This window comes from Puma concolor, chromosome B3 (genome assembly GCF_028749965.1).
Source record: "Puma concolor isolate L17-30 chromosome B3, mPumCon1.1.hap2, whole genome shotgun sequence".
Classification (NCBI taxonomy): Eukaryota; Metazoa; Chordata; class Mammalia; order Carnivora; family Felidae; genus Puma; species Puma concolor.
Window position 1 is genome coordinate 90,229,347 of NC_141672.1, and position 19,312 is coordinate 90,248,658.

The window sequence follows — 19,312 nt, forward strand, 5'->3', positions numbered from 1 at the left end:
AAATAGTTTTGGACATTTTTTTTTTTTAAATTTTTTTTTTCAACGTTTTTTATTTATTTTTGGGACAGAGAGAGACAGAGCATGAACGGGGGAAGGGCAGAGAGAGAGGGAGACACAGAATCGGAAACAGGCTCCAGGCTCTGAGCCATCAGCCCAGAGCCCGACGCGGGGCTCGAACTCACGGACCGCGAGATCGTGACCTGGCTGAAGTCGGACGCTTAACCGACTGCGCCACCCAGGTGCCCCAGTTTTGGACATTTTTAATACATAGTATTAGAAGTAAAACACACGGTTTTCTTCTATCTCCAATTCCATAGTTCAATTTCATGGTATTATGCAGGTAGGTTTCTGACTTTGAGAAAATCTTTTTCTGTTTCACTATCCAGTGACTATTCACTGACAGTTCTAGCATGATCACTCTCACTGTATGGGAGACATTAATGAGGGTAACATTTGATATGGGCCCTTCCCTTACCCCCTTAGCGGTCAGCAGGCAAAAAGATCCTACAGGGCATATTCCCTTTTCCTGTGGTGTGGCATGAAAAGGCATATGGCCTCAGATGTGGCTCCGCCAGGAGCACCGACACTCTAAAGGGAGGACAGAGGGGCTGCTAGTGTGGTGTGACAGGATAGAGGTGGTAGTTACTCATACCACTTGGCTCCCTTGTTGATGAAAGTGCCTTCAGAGATTGAACTTCTCTCTGCCTTTCCTCTGAACAAGCCCAACCTACAGAGACAACAGCTGTTCTATTCTCCAACCAGAAGAGAGAAGGTTCACTGCATTGCTGGGCATGGGCCATTCATTAATTCATTCATTCATCTGCTCATTTACCTGGTATTTATTAAGTTTTGATAGCGTGGTAGGCCTATGTGGTTAAAAAGATATTCATCTTTTTAAGAGTCCTTTCCTCCAAGTAGCTCACAGCTAGTGGAGAATAGATGTGAAAAATATTTATAATACAATGAAAGAAATAATGCAGTGTAATAAAAGCTATGATAGAAATATCTGCCAGGTACTAGCTGAAGCATAAAAACAGATATAACTCTGACTTATCAGTAATTTCCTTGGAGTCTAGAAGATAGAAAATTGAATTTTTGATTTGTATTCAGCTCTGTTGGAGTCCCTCAAGATTAATACCTATTTATATCTCTTGTTACATTTCAAGACAGAAAGTTAATTTGAGGGAGAGGATGTGTAAACAATTTACTATACCAGTGTCAGTACAATGACAATAATAGCTAGTACCATTTATTGGGTGCTTCCCATGTGCCAGGTGCTGTTAAGCCCATTACATACATCATCTCATTTAATCCTCACAACAATCCTATGAGGTAAGTATTATTGTCTCCTTTATATATGTTAAGATTGAGGCTTGGAAAAAGACAAGTAACTTTGCTTTATAACTTTGTTTTTGTTTTACTCTTTCCCCTACATGGTAAAATCTGGTATGTGTAGTTTCTTTTTTTTTTTTTTTTTAATTTTTTTTTTTTTTCCAAACGTTTTTTATTTATTTTTGGGACAGAGAGAGACAGAGCATGAACGGGGGAGGGGCAGAGAGAGAGGGAGACACAGAATCGGAAACAGGCTCCAGGCTCCGAGCCATCAGCCCAGAGCCCGACGCGGGGCTCGAACTCATGGACCGCGAGATCGTGACCTGGCTGAAGTCGGACGCTTAACCGACTGCGCCACCCAGGCGCCCCTGGTATGTGTAGTTTCTTACATATCACCGCCTGCTGCCTAACCCCAACTTTGTTTTTAAAATAGTGAAATAAAAACCTGAAGTGCCCCTTTGTGAGATTTGGGACCTCATGCAATATAGGTTTTGGCATCACAAACTTTAGAGGCAGAAGGGGAGTCTTAGGAAGTCACATTTTATAGGAGGAACTGATACCCAGAGGAGTTCAACATTTCAGCCGTTATTCAGTTCTCTGGGTTCTTTACTGGGAGAAAAGGCTTTTGTCTTCTAGGCCAGTAAGTATTACTGCCCCAAAGCTACAGGCTCAAGGATGTGCAAACTCTAGGATTTAGTACAATCATCTTTACTAAATGCTGTTAAACATTTCAGCCAACACCAAAAATATTCAAGATGGAGGCACCTGGGTGGCTCAGTCGGTTAAGCATCTGACCTCAGCTCAGGACATGATCTCACAGCTTGTGAATTTGAGCCCTGTATAGGGCTCCGTGCTGACAGCTCAGAGCCTGGAGCCTGCTTCAGATTCTGTGTCTCCCTCTCTCTCTCTCTCTCTCTCTCTGCCCCTTCCCTGCTCGTGCTCTGTCTCTCTCTGTCTCTCAAAAACAAATAAAAAATGTTAAAAAAATATTCAAGATGAAACAAAATTAATTTTTTAAAGTTAGGAACACAGTTCCTAGCTCAACATCAGAATTTCATAGCTGATTAGTTGATAAGGTGCTTTATCCCACAAATGCCATGTACTGTCATGGTGAACAAGATAGCACTACCCGTAGTTGTTTACAATTTAGTAAACAAGGGGCAGACATGAAATCAAACAAAATAACTATGAACAGGTATGTACAAAGATCTAGAGAGTTATAGAAAGGTGTAAAGCACTGATTCTCAACTGGGAGTTAGTTCCACCCCCATACACCTAGCAGACATTTGGCAATGTCTGGAGACAATTTTGACTGTCACAACTAGGGGAGAGGGTGCTACCAGCATTTGGTGAGCTGAGGCCAGAAATGCTGCTCACTGTCCTAAAATTCACAGGACAGCCTCCCATAAGAAAAACTTAGCCAGGTCAAAATGTCCACAGGGCTTACGTTGAGAAACTCCAGTATAGAGCCAGCAAAATATATTCTACAAGGGATGGGGGAGGAGAGTAAAGCTTAGGGGGTTGGTTATGGAAGAGTTTACTAAAGAGATAATGATTGGGGTTGGGAGAGAGGATCCCCAGCAGAAGGGACATGTGCAAAGCCACATATTGGCATATTTGGGCAATCCCAAACACCAGAGGAATTGTTGTGGGCATTAAGACTGGACAGCAGGCATTCCATAGGAGCTAGACATTCAATAAAATCTATTGAGTTAGAGAAAATCCGGTTCCGTGATGGCTCTTTATATGTTGGTCACTCAAGAGCACAATCTAGGTACAGATCTCTGTGAACTAAAACTGCCCAAGAAAGCTATTTGAAATAAGGCTTTTCTCATCTTGCTTCCTTAAGTCCTAGGGTTTTCCAGGCATTTGTTACTTTCTCAGAAATAGAGTTGGGGCTGTTTCAATGGAATGTGAACTCTGAGAGGTGGGATAGGTCTCTATTAAAGCCACTCAGGTGGGGTCTCAATACTGGGATCACGAGAAGAGATGATGTGGTTATTTCTCATGCATTATGCTTATAGGCAGATGATGATGTTTATTTATGTCCTCTTTCATACAGAATCCCACTCCAGAAATGGGAATATGTGAACCTTAAGATTAGACTGCCACCTTGAATCTAATTGGGTTGCCTTCCCTCTCCCCCCCCCCCCCAACAAAAAATGGGGGTGAGTGGGTAGGCCATTCCAATCAGGCTTTCTCTCTCTCTTAAGCTAATGATGATCAAAGCAACTGACAAACTGCCACGGAATCTGCTAGAACTCACTCTGGCCTTGCCCTATCCCCAGCTGCTGAACTTTTCTTCCTTCTGTCATGCTCTGAGCCCATTCTTAGCAAACTACCAGGCACCTGATTCCTGGTCTGCAGCTACCCTGGTCCTGTTGTGGTTTGATTCAAGTGTCTGCCTCTGTTCCCTGGTGGCCCAATGATAGAGCTTAATGGAGGTGAGTGACCCTACCTTAACTCAGCTAATTTTCTAGGCATAGTGTGGAAAACAAGATCACAGAAGGGGGTATGGATTTTACAGCATGAAAGGAAATTCAGGGAACTATTTAATTTATGACAGCTTATAGCTGCTATACTCTCTTCAGGTTTACTCTGCTTGGTAGGCAAGTAATGATACCTACATAAAGTTTGGAGAAAAATTAAAATAAATGCTATACAAAAATTTACTTTCTTTATTAACAATCCCTTAATTTAATTTGTTCATTAATTAATTTTTTTTATAGTCTAAAGATTGTTTTATTTCAGTATGCATGGATCTGTTCCATCCTTTTCCTTTTAAGTTTTAATTCTGGTATAGTCAACATACAGTGTTATATTAGCTTCAGGTGTGCAATATAGTGATTCAATAATTCTATGTTACTCAGTGCTTATCAAGATATGTGTACTGTTAATTCCCTTTACCTATTTCACTCATACTAATCACTTTTATTTTATTTTGTTTTATTTTATGTTTATCTATTTATTGAGGGGGGGGCAGAGAAATAGGGGAGCAAGAATCCCAAGCAGGCTCTGTACTACAATGTGGGTCTCGAACTCACAAACCATGATATCATCACCTGAGCTGAAATGAACCGAGCCAAAATCAACAGTCAGACGCTTAACCAACTGAGCCACTCAGGCACCCCTAATCACTTTATTTTAGATTGAAAAAATTTATTATGTATAACTTGGTTTGCTAGTTATACTATTACATGTGGTATTTTATATTTAGAACCAAACTGATTCTCACAGGGGTTAAACATTTTCTTTTTTGTCTTCCAGTTATTTTATTTTAGCTCTAGCTGCATCTTCCAAAATTGATGAATTAAATCTTTTTTTTGTTTGTTTTTTTCACTACAGCGAGGTCTGGAGTTATTTATGCCTATTAGAATTCTGAAAAGTTATAAACGGAATTAGCATTAGCTACAGTATCATTTTTAAAAATTTTAATTCCAGTATAGTTAACATACAGTGTTATATTGGTTTCAGGTGTACAATATGGTGATATGCCAATTCTGTACATTACTCGGTGCTCGTCACAATAAGTGTACTCTCTGGGGCGCCTGGGTGGCTCAATCGGTTGAGCGTCAGACTTCGGCTCAGGTTATGATCTCGTGGTCCCTGAGTTCGAGCCCAGCGTCGGGCTCTGTGCTGACAGCTCAGAGCCTGGAGCCTGTTTCAGATTCTGTGTCTCCCTCTCTCTCTGACCCTCCCCCGTTCATGCTCTGTCTCTCTCTATCTCAAAAATAAATAAACGTTAAAAAAAAATTAAAAAAAAAAAGTGTACTCTCAACCCCCTTTGCCTTTTTCCCCCCATCCCCCAATCCACCTCCTCTCTGGTAACCACCAGTTTATTCTCTGTAGTTAAGAGTCTGGTTTTTAGTTTGTCTCCTTTTTCTTTGTTAATTTATTTAGTTTCTTAAATTCCACATATGAGTGAAATCATATGGTATTTGTCTTTCTCTGACTGACTTATTTCGCTCAGCATTGTACCCTCTAGATCCCATCCATGTTGTTGCAAATGGCAAGATTTCATTCTGTTTTATGGCTAAGTAATAACCCACTGCATATATTATACATACTACATCTTTATCCATTCATCTGTCAATGAACACTTGGGCTGTTTCCATAATTTGGCTATTGTAAATAACACTGCAATAAACATAACGGTGCATGTATCTTTTCAAATCAGTGTTTTTATTTTCTTTAAGTAAATATCCAGTAGTAGAATTACTGGATCATATATGGTAGTTCTATTTTTAATTTTTTGAGGAGCCTCCATACTGTTTTCCACAGTGGCTGCACCAGTTTGCATTCCCACCAACAGTGCACAGGGTTCCTTTTTCTCTCGCCAAGTATCCTTGCCAACACTTGTGTTTTTTATTTTAGTCATTCTGACAGGTGTGAGGTGATATCTCATTGTAGTTTTGATTTGTATTTCCCTATTGATGAATGATGTTGAGCATCTTTCATGTGTCTATTGGCCATCTGTGTATCTTCTTTGGGGAAATGTCTATTCATGACTTCTCACTTTAAATTAGATTATTTGGTGTTTTGGTGTGGAGTTGTGTAAGTTCTTTATATATTTTGGATATTAACCCTTTATTGGATATATCATTTGCAAATATCCTCTCCTATTCAGTAGGTTGTGTTTTAATTTTGTTGAGGAGTTAAACATTTTTAATTGAATTCCTTTAAGATCTCTTCAGAGCTAAAATTAAGGACGTTATATTCATTTGAACCATGTGTTTTCCTGACAGACAAAAGAAAATGTGTATTTACAGAAAGAAAGCTGAAAAAAACTCACTGAAATTCATCAACAAGAAATTTTGACACCTGAATCATGTTCTGATATATCTATCAGCTTCTACTTCTTACAAAGTTTAATTAAACATATATTAAGCATTAAGATAAGATTCCTCAGTTATGGAACCTTTAGGTTTGCTCTTAGTCTTATCTGTTCTTAGCTGTTGAAACAGAGTTATACCTATTTTGTTTATAATTTCTAGAGGGAAAAGTAAACAATACCGTCTACTCCTACTATACTCTTATTACTATTGTCTCTTCCCACCACATTCTTATTAAGGGGAAGTTAGTAAAAGTAGACACTTTTTCATAACAGTTAAAAATTTGTGTAATAGTGAGCTTCCCATGATTTCAAATGTTCAGGGAGTAGCTAGAAAGGAGTTAATTAAATGACTTATGATCTCTTTCAACCCTGACAAACTGGTTAAATGAACAAGTTCATAATCTTTCTTTCTTATGTGAAAGTGACAGGGCACACGAAGCATGCATATATTTTGCTCTGGTGCTTGAGCTGTTTGTGCCACATAGTTTGTTTTAGATGAATTATGTTTCTCTGCTCTTAATTCTCTGCTCTGCTAATTTTTCAGCAATCTGCCCATCAGAGTTTTAAAAAATTACTTTGAAGAAATGAAAGCTGAAAAGCAACTAATGCCCTTTAAAAAAGGCAACAAATCCCTTTAAATATTTTGCTGATCCTGATTTCAAAAGTTCACAATCTAAAACTTTTCAGGAAGGAAAAAAAAAAAAAAACCTGTGAAAAATTAAGCATTTTTTTCTGCAAGTTTCCAGTAATTTCACTGCTCTACTTCGTCCTTGCCTTTTCTCTCCTTATAAGAATATGCAAAGTGAGTAGAAGGAGGTGGATATGCTTTCTTAAAAGTGATTGCTGCCATCCAGGAGCTTTCTAAGGATGAATTCTTATCCTGGACTTGAATTTCTTTCCTTCTGCCTTAAGGTTAGGCTTCCTCTAAGGAGCTGGCAGTAGGTGTGATTTCCTAAGGTTTCCAGGTAGAGAAATTTCAGAATCTCCTTTGTTTTTCAATTCTATTTTTCCCTCTAGAGCAGTGGGAAATTGTTCCAGCTGTTTTGCCTCACAGGTTTGATCCACTTAATGAATTAAATTGCACAAAACATTGATTTGCCCTCTGCTGACTCAATGATTAGGAAAATGGGCTTTGGGGTCAGATAATCATTTCAAATCCAGGCTCCACCACTTAATTACTGTGTGATCATGGCAAGTTATTTAACCTCTCTAAGTTTCAATTTCCTTAAAAATGGAAGAATAATACTGATCTCATATGGTTGTTATGAGGATTAAATGAAATAATGTGCATAAAGCATTTCACACAGCAAATGGTCAGTAAATATTAGTTAATATGATTAAAATAACCTTATTTTATAGCAGAGGCTATATTCTTGAAAGTCAGAGTAATTGGCAAAACATCAATTGGAAAGATATTAATAATAAAATAACAGGGTCGTGTAGATGGCTCAGTTGGTTAAGCATCTGATTTCGGTTCAGGTCATGATCTCGTGGTCTGTGAGTTTGAGCCCCACGTAGGGCTCTGTATTGACAGCTCAGAGCCTGGAGCCTGCTTTGGATTCTGTGTCTCCCTCTCTCTCTACCCCTCCCCTGCTCATGCTCTGTCTCTCAAAAGTAAAATAAGACATTAAAATAATTAAAATAATAATAATAAAATAACAAAAAAATCATATAATGTCAATAATAACATTAAATATATATTTTCATATCATAAAATTCACCCTTCTAAAGTTTACGATTCAGTGTTTTCTCACAGTCACAAAGTTGTACAACCATCACCACTATCTAATTCTAGAATATTTTCGTCACCACATAAAGAAATTCCATACCCATTAGCAATCACTCCTCATTCCCCGCCTTGTCCTAGCCCTGGAAACCACTAGTCTACTTTAAATGTATTTTTAAAACACATGGAATAAAAATTCCTAAATGGCATCCATTTCCAAAAGATACTGCATTCACTAGGATTAAAAACTAGCTCTGGTAGAGACAATCTTTCTCTTAAATTGCCAACTGGCCAGGTTCTCCCACAAGTTCTATCATATTCAGAATGCATCTAATTTTAAGTTTTCCAGACAGACTGATTAGCTTAAAATGCAATGTTGTTTTTGCTTGCATATTCCCTGAGGGGCATATTTTTATGAGTTTTATCTTCTAAGCACATACTGAGAGGGTGGAGAATAACAGATTTTTTCCTCTTTATTTCCATAGAATTGCCCACTCAGTCTAGTACAAAAAAAGGGAATAAACTTAAAAACTTTTTTTGTTATCTAATGGTTAATGGAACTTAAATGAATCATTAATATATGAAAGGATGGTAAATTAAAAAATTTTACTGTACAACAAAACCATGGGAGATAAGACTAGAAATATGAGTTTGCAACATGTAGAGAATTCTGAAATCTGCCTTTTTAATAAAAATAAAAACACCACATAACTTATTTTGGTATGCTATGGAAAGCAAAAGAAGATATTTGAGGCAGGGAAGGGTTAGCAATTATTATTAGTTCTATTATTATTAACTAGACTTTATAATTGATTAGATGATGGGGGAAAAAAGAGAACACCCAAAGATGACTCATATTTCAAAACTGGGATATTGGTGGTGCAACAGAAATAGGGAAGCCAAGAGCAGGAACTGATTAGGGAGAAAGAGGAGTTATGTTTCAGGCTTATTTAGTTTCAGGGACCCTGTTGTGAGCTCAAAGATATGGGCTCAGAGATACAGATTTGGGGGGCTCACCTTTATAGCAGTTGTACACAAAGTTTGGAATGAATGGCTTCCTTGGGAAGAAGAGAGTACAGAGCTAGAAGAGAGCTGAAGATAGCCCATAGTGATTGTTTACACTTAAGAAAGTGGAAAGAGGAAGAGAAACCAACCAAGGCGGAGGAGTGGTCAGAGAAAGAAGAATTAGAACAGAATCATATCACAGAATTTTAACTGGGTTAATTTCTTAACCCAGTAAGTTAAGAAGGATGAAGATTGAGAGTAGGTCATTAAATGAGTGTTTAGCAAACTCCATGGCAAGCTTTCAGAAAACAGTTTTTATAGCATGCTGGGGTAGAGAGTTTGTTACAAGAGCAGAGATTCAGACAAGTTATTTTAAGTAAGAGGTAACCAAGAGGTAACCACACTGACCATGAGGATAAACATCCATGACTCCAACTCTTTTGCTGAGCCCCTACTATAGCAAGGCATTGTGTAGGCATAGGAATCCAAGAAGAGTCCTATAACAGTGCTGTGGTTAATGTAACACAGTTATTCTCCACATTTGTTTCTCTCTATAATTCTTGTCTCTAAGAGCTTACTGACTCCACCCCACATCTCTCCATGTCTTCTACTTAAAATTTAGCTCCTGGGGCACCTGGGTGGCTCAGATGGTTAAAGGTCTGGCTCTTGATTTTGGCTCAGGTCATGATCTCATAGTTTGGGAGATTGAGCCCCATGTCGGGCCCCAGTCTGACAACAACTACTTGGATTCTTTCTCTCTGCCCCTCCCCTGCTCATGCTCTCTCTCTCAAAATAAGTAAACTTAAAATAAGTAAATAAAATTTAGCTCCTAGATTCTGTTTCCTTTATGAGTCTTCATGCCATGACCTTTCATGTTTCAAATTTTTAGGATTTGCTTCAACTGCCAATTTCCTGATTTTATTTCCAAAGTTAAATTCGCAAGAGGTTCTATTTTGCCCAGATCATCTTTTCCATTAGGTCACACCTTGGGTTGTTGAACAGCCTATGAAATGGGTCAGAATCCTACCTGTATTTTATTTACCTGTGGCTTGGGAGAGAGAGTAAAGGCCACATGATGAATGTAGTCTTGACCTTTAGCATGGACTATAGGAATGTCAGCAACTACAATTAACACATCTAGTAGGTATTGGGGATGCATCTTGGTTTAAAAATCCAAGTATGCAAAGAATAGTGCATAACCCTTTCCATAACACTGCTTAATATTGACTTTGAGTCTCCATTCCTGTGGGCTGGAGAGAAATTCAACTTGTAATCTTTGGGGACAGACATGTGCACTGATTACCACTGGTCAAGGTGGTGTATGAAGGACATACTGAAATATCTCTATCTCCCCTCCCCCAACCAAATACATAGAAATGTTGGTTAAAGTGCCAAAAACAATTTAAGCTTAGGTTTTCAAATGGTAGAATAAAAATAGTGGTTTTATTTCTTTTTTGCTCAGAAACTCATCCTTCTTTAACTCAAAACTACAAGGAGAATGAAAACTAGACCAACTCTATTTGCAATACAACTAGAGACATCTGTAAGCCTAGACCACAACCCTTTGAGGAAGTATGCTTCCTTTTTTTTTTCCAGAAGAAACAGAAAACAGGAGGACTAGGGGTAAGGTGGCAGACCTTTGACAGAATAAGGCAGCATATTCTCCAAGATAATTGGGCTTACATGCAGTATGCCTAGAGAACAGCTTTAAATGCCTTTATGACCACAGTAAATACAAGAATGCAAAGCCAGGTACATAAAACAAGAACCACACAAGTAACAATTATATATATGTGCTGGGTCCCAATAAACTGAAAGCACTTTTTATATTCCCCATCATATCTTTAACACACCTTTTTTGGTTACCTTTGAGTAGGAAGTAGCCACATTCAAATGAGTTAAGGTATAAGAAATAAAAAGTACCACAAACTTTATTAAAAGTAAATAAACGTAACATATAATATGTACAGATGGCACATGGTGCCAATTTTATTTGTAGTTATTATAGTACTCCAACTCATGTTTACAAGTTAAACCTTTGTCACAGCCTTGGCTAAATCTTGAACTAGTGCAGAATTTAGTTGTGCTAGAGTGCTGATCTTAGCATGCTTAGATGTGGCATACTTGTTCTTGATAGTCATGTGCTTTGTAAGCCCACGATTCACCATGACTATATTCTTAGCCAGGTGTTGCATAATATTTAGAAGGGATTCTTCAGTGTATGACAGGTAATGCTGTCAAGTTGGTGTCCATTCACCATTGTCGAGAATTTTTAGTGCCAGGCAAAAAGTTCCTGCCGCAATCTGAGAAGGAGGAAAGTGTACCATATCGTAATCCAGCATAGTTAGTTCCATCAGGTATTTGGCCAAAGTATGTTGCTCAACACCAACCTCTCCAATCTTAGATGCTCTCTGAAGGAAATGCAGGGGCAGAGGGCGGCCCAGACCAAAATGTAAAGATCTTAGAATCTTCATTTCCATCTGTCTGATTTGGTGCTTGGTGTAAGAGTCGTCAGTCACAAAGGCAAAGTTACCAATTTCTGGAGGGTACATTTCTTCGTATTTACTTGCAACAAACATGGCAGTGACACCAACCAGCTACATCATCTTCTTGGGTACACAATTATTCTGCATGAGCCGATCAATAAGGGAAACAGTCATGTACATGGTCTCCTGCAGTAACCTGAATTTCATTTGAACCTGCACTAGCCAATTAGGATGGCTCTCATGTTTCCAGTGACTTCATGACGCAGTAGGTATTTTGGTCTTACTGCTTGCTCTTCCTCAAGTTGTCTCAGATAAGCATAAATATCTTTCACATATTCACTACAAAGGTTTGGATCAGCTCCATCTTCTGCATCCACATCATTCACTGTAAGAATTACATCAGAGAGAGCCTGACACAGATATTCTTCTGCAGGAGCACATCCAGACGTTTCCATTGGGCTTGGAGATGGAGTATCAACCAAAATAGGCTCCGGAGAAAGTTTTTCTTCTTTAACAGGCTCATGTTCTGGCTCTGGTTGTGGCACAGGTACAGACACAGGCTCAGGTGCTTTGAAGTTTTGATATTTTTTTAGCAATAACTTTTCCAGGAGCCAAAGTTTTTGCTTCCTTTTTCAGAGGCAATTTGGCTTGTGGCTGTTCACTGACTTTGTTACCAAGCATGTGATAATGGATGCTTAGGAATGTAGATTTTGTACAAAACAAGAGTGATACAGCTCTCCAAAGGAAGTGCCAAGATCCACAAGCACTTGTAGGGAACAATGAGAACAGGCAAGTAGGCTAAAGCAGGAGCTTTTAAATTCCCTTTTGTCACCAAAACTGGAAATATAGGAAGGTGAAATTGAACAAAGACAAATAAGCCATATTTATGGAAAGCAGTCTGTTGGTGAGGAAGAGTGGAGGGGACAGACTGCATTGTAAGCAACTCTGCAGTGCTGATCATGGGGGAAAGTGAGGGCTATACAAACTCATACACACATTGTTTCATAAAGAAAATAGCCTCAAATATGGCCCTGTCCCCAACCTCTTGCAAATTTCATATAAATAGCTGATTTTGGAAAAACTCACCTTATTCAAAGATGTTTAAAGAAACAAAAAATAAACAGCACCTATAAAAAAGAATGGGAGAAAATGTCCAGAGCAAAGCACAGAAAGCTAGAAAATGTTGGAAAGTAAGAAAAGGAAATTAAGAGGAATGGAGGCTAAGTAAGAAGCTCCAATGTTTGATAGAAGTTTCAGAAAAAGAGACTGGAGAGAATGGTGGAGAGCTAATATTCAAAGAGAAAATGGTTATATTAGGTCCAAGCAGGCAAGATCCAAGTTTGGAGAGATCAAGTGTCAGGGATAGGGAACATAGGTGGAGTGTGAAACTAGGGAACAAAGGCCTAGGAACATAAGCCAAAGCACTTGGACCAAAAGAGGTGAAAATCTAGGTATGGGAAGAGAGCAACATAAATGAGTCATCAATGAATGGAATTTGATGATGAGTTAAATAATTTTTACCCATGTTCCCCTGACAAGAATAGATATGAATACGAGTGAAACTAAATCCACAGATAAAAGTAAATACAAACTTCTAACTGGGAATGGGGGGCTAAAAATGAGAAAGCAGTTCTGGATACTCAAATTTTTGAGGGGGTGTACAACAGATGGAGAGAACTCTGGTTCTAGAATTCTTTGGATTCCTTTGATTCTACCACTAACTTGAGTATCACAGCAAGTTCTGAGTTCTAGTTTCCCTTTCAAGAGCATGGGACATAACCCATGGGCCAATCCTCAGGGATTCTGCCTCAGATAAAATCTTCCGTCTATATTTAAGTTTTTCATCCTTCAGAGGACATAATATACAAGTTGAAAAATAGTATATATACATTTAACATTTTTTTCTCCCATAATAATCTTCCTCACTTTTGTCTGTCTAAGGTATAATCTTTCAAGTCCCATCTTAGAGATCCTAGATGTTTCCCTTGACCAACCCCCTAGTCAAGTGCCAGGGACCCATCCATTATGCTCCCCTAAAACATTCTTATCTTCATCATGCACATTATCATCCTACATTGAGGAGGTCTCATCTCAGTCCCCATTTTAATGCTCCTGAATCATAGCCTTTCAGCTTTAGCATTTATTTAGGAAAGAGTAAGAATACACAGAGCTGGCCATGGTACATGCTGGGAGCAATGGGTGCTTGTATTTGAAAGTCTGGGGTCGGCAAGGTCACTTTAGGACTTCTGGTAGAAAACTTCATAGGAAGCAGAGCCCAGAATTCTGAAATCTGAGCAGTCAATAGTTATAACTATGTCCTCCCACAGTTAGTCAGACAAGCCCCACTGGGCACCTGAGACCCCAGGAATTCAATTCTGGTAAAGATGTGGCCTGTGAGATGAAACTAGAGCCCCTCCTTGCACCGACAGGCCCAACCCATGGCTGGTAAGATAGGATATAGATAAGTGGAATGGAACAGAAAAACAGTACCCACCTAGACCTGGGCAGTACTGGTCCTTTCCTGGGCCTTACTTTGAGGCTCCTAGTCTGAACCTTCTCCAGCAATGTTCCTCTTCACAAGACAAGGAGCCCATGAAACTAAGGAGCTTATGCCCTCTCCTACTTTGAATCACATACCGTGTATCCAGGACTCCAAAATTCTCTGCCCAAAAGATTCTGAGCCCACTTCTAGGGCCTCCATAGCTCCCACAGGCAGCTGTGTGCCCAAAGGGCACCTGTGTGTTGGTGTGTGTGTGTGTGTGTGTGTGTGTGTGTGTGTGTGTGTGTGTGTATGGAGCTTGGTTGTGTGGACTGGGCTTTCCACACATGTGATTATGAGGTATATGGGACAGGGTAAGGGGTTCCCTGAGAAGTGAAAAGAAGAATGGGCCAGGGGCTTCTAGTTGTACTTTATCCTCACCTATAAATGTTAGTGGAGACCCAGACGTGAGCAGCTTATGGGCAGAGCCTCTCTCTAGTTTACGCATTTTAATGCCCTAGCAAGTATGGGCATTAGGACAGAGCTAGCATTATTGAATACTTACCTCATCAGACTCTTAGGAATTGAGATCGAAGGCATTTCTTGTGGTTACACATGAAATAGTAGTTATAATATAGCATTCAACAAGATAGGATACTGTTCAGTATAAAAATTTTGGCTCTGGAATCAGTTATGGCTTCAATTTTTTTAAATTGAGGAAAAATTTACATGACAAAATTAACCATTTGAAAGTGTACAATTCAGTGAGTGACATTTAGCATATTCACAATATTCTGTAACTATTGCCTCCATCTAGTTCCAAAATATTTTTAAAAATTGTTTTTAACATTTATTTATTTTTGAGACACAGAGACAGAGCATGAGTGTGGGAGGGGCAGAGAAAGGAGACACAGAATCTGAAACAGGCTCCAGGCTCTGAGCAAGCTGTCAGCACAGAGCCGGATGTAGGGCTTGAACAGTTTTGCAAGTTCAATAGTTGTTTGTGGAGTTCTCCCTGGAGAACTTAGTGACGTCAGTCCTGAATTCAATTTTTTCAATTTTAAGTACTAAACTCAATTTAGTACTTAAAATTAAAAGTTGGGGATTAAGCGTATTTGGTGTAGGTGAGAAAATAAAATGAATCTATCAGCTGCTAAGGGCTCATTGCAACGTTACTCTGTAGAAAAGTGTGTGATGGTTACCATTTCAATCAATAGAAAGGGTTGGGCTCCTTTTCCAGTTTAATCCTTTTCCTGACTACTCCTGTTTCACTGATTTTTCTTTAATGTTTACTTATTTTTTGAGAGAGAGAGAGAGAGAGAGAGAGAGAGCGTGCAGGGGAGGGGCAGAGAGAGAGGGAGACAGAGGATCAAAGCAGGCTCCACGCTGACCTCAGAAAGCCCGATGCAGGGCTTGAACTCATGAACTGTGAGATCATGACCCAGCTAAAGCTGGACACTTAACCAATTGAGCCACTCAGGTACCCCATACTGATTGATGTTCTTAAAGTCTTATCTAGAGCCTCTACTGAGTCCCAAAACCAAAATCCCAAAAGTGTTTAGAACTACAGAGAAAAAAAGAATTTTTTTCCTGAGTACTCTTCTCAAAATGAAAGGTGGGAAATACTAGGTAATTATAGCACCTGCTTGGTTCATTGAGTTCCAACTTGGACACCCAAGTCTATCTAGAATAAATAAGAGTAGATTTGCTGGCTTGAGATGTCTGCTTGATTATAAAAAGAATGGATTATGGAAATCATTCAGAAATGATGTGTTGCTTCTCTACAATTGCTTCTCTTTTGGAAAATAATATTTCCTAACCTTCTCACTTCTTTTTTTTTTTTCTGTTTGTTTTTTACAACTTCCTTTTGGGTACATAGTCATACATAGACAGAGGTGGTCACGTAGGTGATATGATTAGAGCAGAGCCAGGAAAGCAACATGTAAAAGAAATTTTGCATACACAAGTCTGAAATTCTGTGATTTAAGATGTATTACTTTGGGGCTGCCTGGGTGGCTCAGTTGGTTAGGCATCCAACTTTGGCTCAGGTCATGACCTTGTGGTTTGTGGGTTTGAGCCCTGCATCAGGCTCTGTGCTGACAGCTCAGAGCCTGGAGCCTGCTTTGGATTCTGTGTCTCCCTTTCTCTCTGCCCCTCCTCAGCTTGTACTCTGTCTCTCCCTGTCTCTCAAAAATGAATGAATGTTAAAAAAAATTTAATGTATTACTTTGGGATTGGAGGGAAAGATCACAGAGTAGGAAAATCCTGAGCCCACCAACTTCCATGGACATATCAAGGCTGCAAGCACATATAGAGCAACTCTCTCAGAGAATGACCTGGAGACTAGCAGCCAAAGATATAATTAAAGAGCCACACTGAGAAGGGCAGGAGGGAAAGTGATGCAGTCTGGTTGGAAACCAAACGCTGGTGTGGTGACCTGCAAGGAAGAAGGATAACATGGGCACTGAAGTCCTTCCAGAGAAGTGAGGGGTTCAAGTCCCATATCGGGCACCCTGTGAATCTGCACTGGGGAGATAAGTCCCCATAACATCTGGCTTTGAAAGTAAATGGGGCTTAACTCTGGGAGAGTTGGAGGGTTATAGGAAACTGAAACTCCACTCTTAAAGGGCCCACAAACAATCTCTCTTGCTCCAAGACCCAGCACAGAGATAGCTGTTTGAAAATCATGTGGTGTATACGTGAAGGATATTTATTGATTAATTTTAGGTGTGTGCTCACAGGGCAAGGATCTGTAGGAACCTTGTCCAGGAACAGAAGCACAGAAGGCACCATTTTTCTTGCCCTCCTTCAGCCTAGTTGGCTTGATGCTGGCAGGTGCCAGTTCTGACACTCTCCATCAACCTTGCTAGTACAAATTGCCTGTCCCTGTGTTTCCCTGCAGACCCACAATGCCCAATCTGCCTCACCAGGTGTTCCCCCCAAGTGGCTGCACCCTCAATCACCACACCAAGCAGGTAGCCTCAGCTGGGACTGGTGCCTTGAAAAGTGACTCCTGTCCTGGGAGGCAGGGGGGCCACCCCTGCCCATCAACACACCTGCAACGGTCACAGCCAGGCCTTGCAGCCAGCTACACCCAGGACCAGCCACACTCACCAGCATGCTCAAAGCAGTTGCAGCCCAAGCAACAGGAGGGCACATGCAGCCCACACAGGAAATACCCCTGCAGTGCCTGATTCTGATGACCAGTTGGGACTGCATTTCTGGGCCCCACAAGATGACTTCTATATAAGACTACTACCTTCAAGAATAGGAAGTATAGCTGATAACAGACAGACAAAATGAGAAGACAAAGAAATATGTTCCAATGAAAGAACAAGATAAAACCTCAGAAAGAGAACTAAACAAAATGGAGATAAGCAATCTACCTGATAAAGACTTCAAAGTAATGGTCATAAAGATGTTCAATGAACTTAGAAGAAGAGTGGATGAACTCTGTAAGAACTTCAACAAAGAGATGGAAAATATCAAAGATAGATAGAACCAATCAGAGCTAAAGAATACAATAAATGAGAGTGCTGCCAACACCCTGGAGGAGAAGCAGAGGTCATTACTGAATTTGAAATATTTAAAGTGGATACAAAATTGAATTTGAAATATTTAAAGTGGATATAAAACTGTTTCAGCAATGCAGACAATTAAGTGTGTTGTTGTGGGCAATGGTGCCTTTGCTAAAACATGTCTCCTGATATCCTACACAGCAAATTACCATCAGAGTATGTACTGACTGTTTTTGACAACTATGCAATCACAGTTATGATTGGTGGAGAGCCATATACTCTCGGGCTTTTTGATACTATAGGGCAAGAGGACTATGACAGATTACGACCGCTGAGTTATCCACAAACAGATGTATTTCTAGTCTGTTTTTCAGGGGTCTCTCCATCCTCATTTGAAAATGTAAGGAGAATTGGGTGCCTAAGATAACTCACCACTGTCCGAAGGCTCCTTTCTTGCTTGTTGGGACCCAAATCGATCTTCGAGATGACCCCTCTTCGATTGAGAAACTTGTCAAAAGCAAACAGAAGCCTACCACTCCAGAGACTACTGAAAAGCTGGCCCGTGACCTGAAGGCAGTCAAGTATGTGCAGTGTTCTGCACTCACACAGAAAGGCCTAAAGAATGTATTTGATGAAGCAATATTGGCTACATTGGAGCCTCCAGAACCGAAGAAGACCCACACGTGTGTGCTGCTATGAACATCTCCAGAGCCCTTTCCACACAGCTGGTGTCAGCATCGTACTAAAAGCAATGTTAAATCAAACTAAAGATTAAAAATTAAAATTCGTTTTTGCAATAATGACAAATACCCTGCACCTACCCACATGCACTCGTGTGAGACAAGGCCCATAGGTATGGTCCCCTTCCCCCTCTCACTACTAGTTAATTTGAATAATTGTGTATTGTTAGAAAAGTGGTTAGTACTAGTTTTTGTTTTGTTGTTTCAAAAAAAATTTTTTTTTTGTTTAAAAGCAAGGCATGCTTGTGATGACTCTGTAAAAAGACTAATTTGGTTGTTGGGAGCTGCTTCCAGGGCTCTATCCACTCTGCAGAATAATCTGAGACATTTAGGGTTTTTTTGTTTTTGTTTTGGGGGGGGGGAGTATGTGTGGGGTTTGTTTTCATTTAGTCATGTTTTTTAAATTCAGTAACCATTTTACAGCCCTTAAGGGGAAGAGGACAGAATGACTCCACATTCCACTTCCTAGATCTAGTTTAGAACACTTGTCCCCCACCTGGTGCTCTTAGGAAGAAGTATAGTAAATAACTCATTTAATAACATACTCCTTTTTGAAAGTTGCCTTTTCTCTCTACCCTTTTTTTTTTAAGGGCAGGTAAGCTAGTTTATTAAATGTTATATGGACACATACTTGTACATTGATTCTTATTTGACACTAACTTATGATGAAATTCTTATTCTATATATCAGTATAATTTGTGATGTGTTAGTAACATTGAAGTGGAGACTATAATACTGTTTATCAGTACTTGAATTTGTTATAACATTTTTCATTACTCTATTCCCTTATCTTTTTTTTTAAATATGAAGTTTATTGTCAAATTGGTTTCGATACAACATCCAGTGCTCACCCCAAGAGGTGCCCTCCTCAATACCCATCACCCACCCTCCTCTCTCTCCCACCCCCCATCAACCCTCAGTTTATTCTCAGTTTTTAAGAGTCTCTTATGGTTTGGCTCTCTCCCTCTCTAACTTTTTTTTTTTCCCTTCCCCTCCCCCACGGTCTTCAGTTAAGTTTCTCAGGATCCACACAAGAGTGAAAATACATGGTATCTGTCTTTCTCTGTATGACTTATTTCAATTGGTATAACACTCTCCAGTTCCATCCACGTTGCTACAAAAGGCCATATTTCATTCTTTCTCATTGCCAAGTAGTATTCCATTGTGTATATAAACCACAATTTCTTTATCC

At 39.6% G+C, this 19,312-nt stretch overlaps 1 protein-coding gene and 2 pseudogenes across 4 annotated transcripts in view; 2 read left to right on the forward strand and 1 right to left on the reverse strand.

Moving 5' to 3' along the window:
• The first annotated feature begins 3,557 nt into the window (after positions 1–3,557).
• Positions 3,558–19,312, forward strand: part of TRIM69 (tripartite motif containing 69) — a 45,873-nt gene continuing 30,118 nt past the window's right edge. For 3 of the 4 annotated variants that reach the window (XM_086710582.1, XM_086710583.1, XM_086710584.1), the window contains exon 1: positions 3,559–3,776. In XM_086710582.1, the coding sequence (XP_086566708.1) occupies positions 3,771–3,776 (6 nt within the window). In that variant the 5' untranslated portion in view covers positions 3,559–3,770. Of the gene's footprint in view, positions 3,777–19,312 lie in introns of all 4 variants that reach the window. The other variant, XM_025919583.2, reaches the window with a different exon arrangement.
• LOC112855598 (G2/mitotic-specific cyclin-B1 pseudogene) lies at positions 10,856–13,033 on the reverse strand (annotated as a pseudogene).
• Positions 17,236–18,429, forward strand: LOC112855398 (cell division control protein 42 homolog pseudogene; annotated as a pseudogene).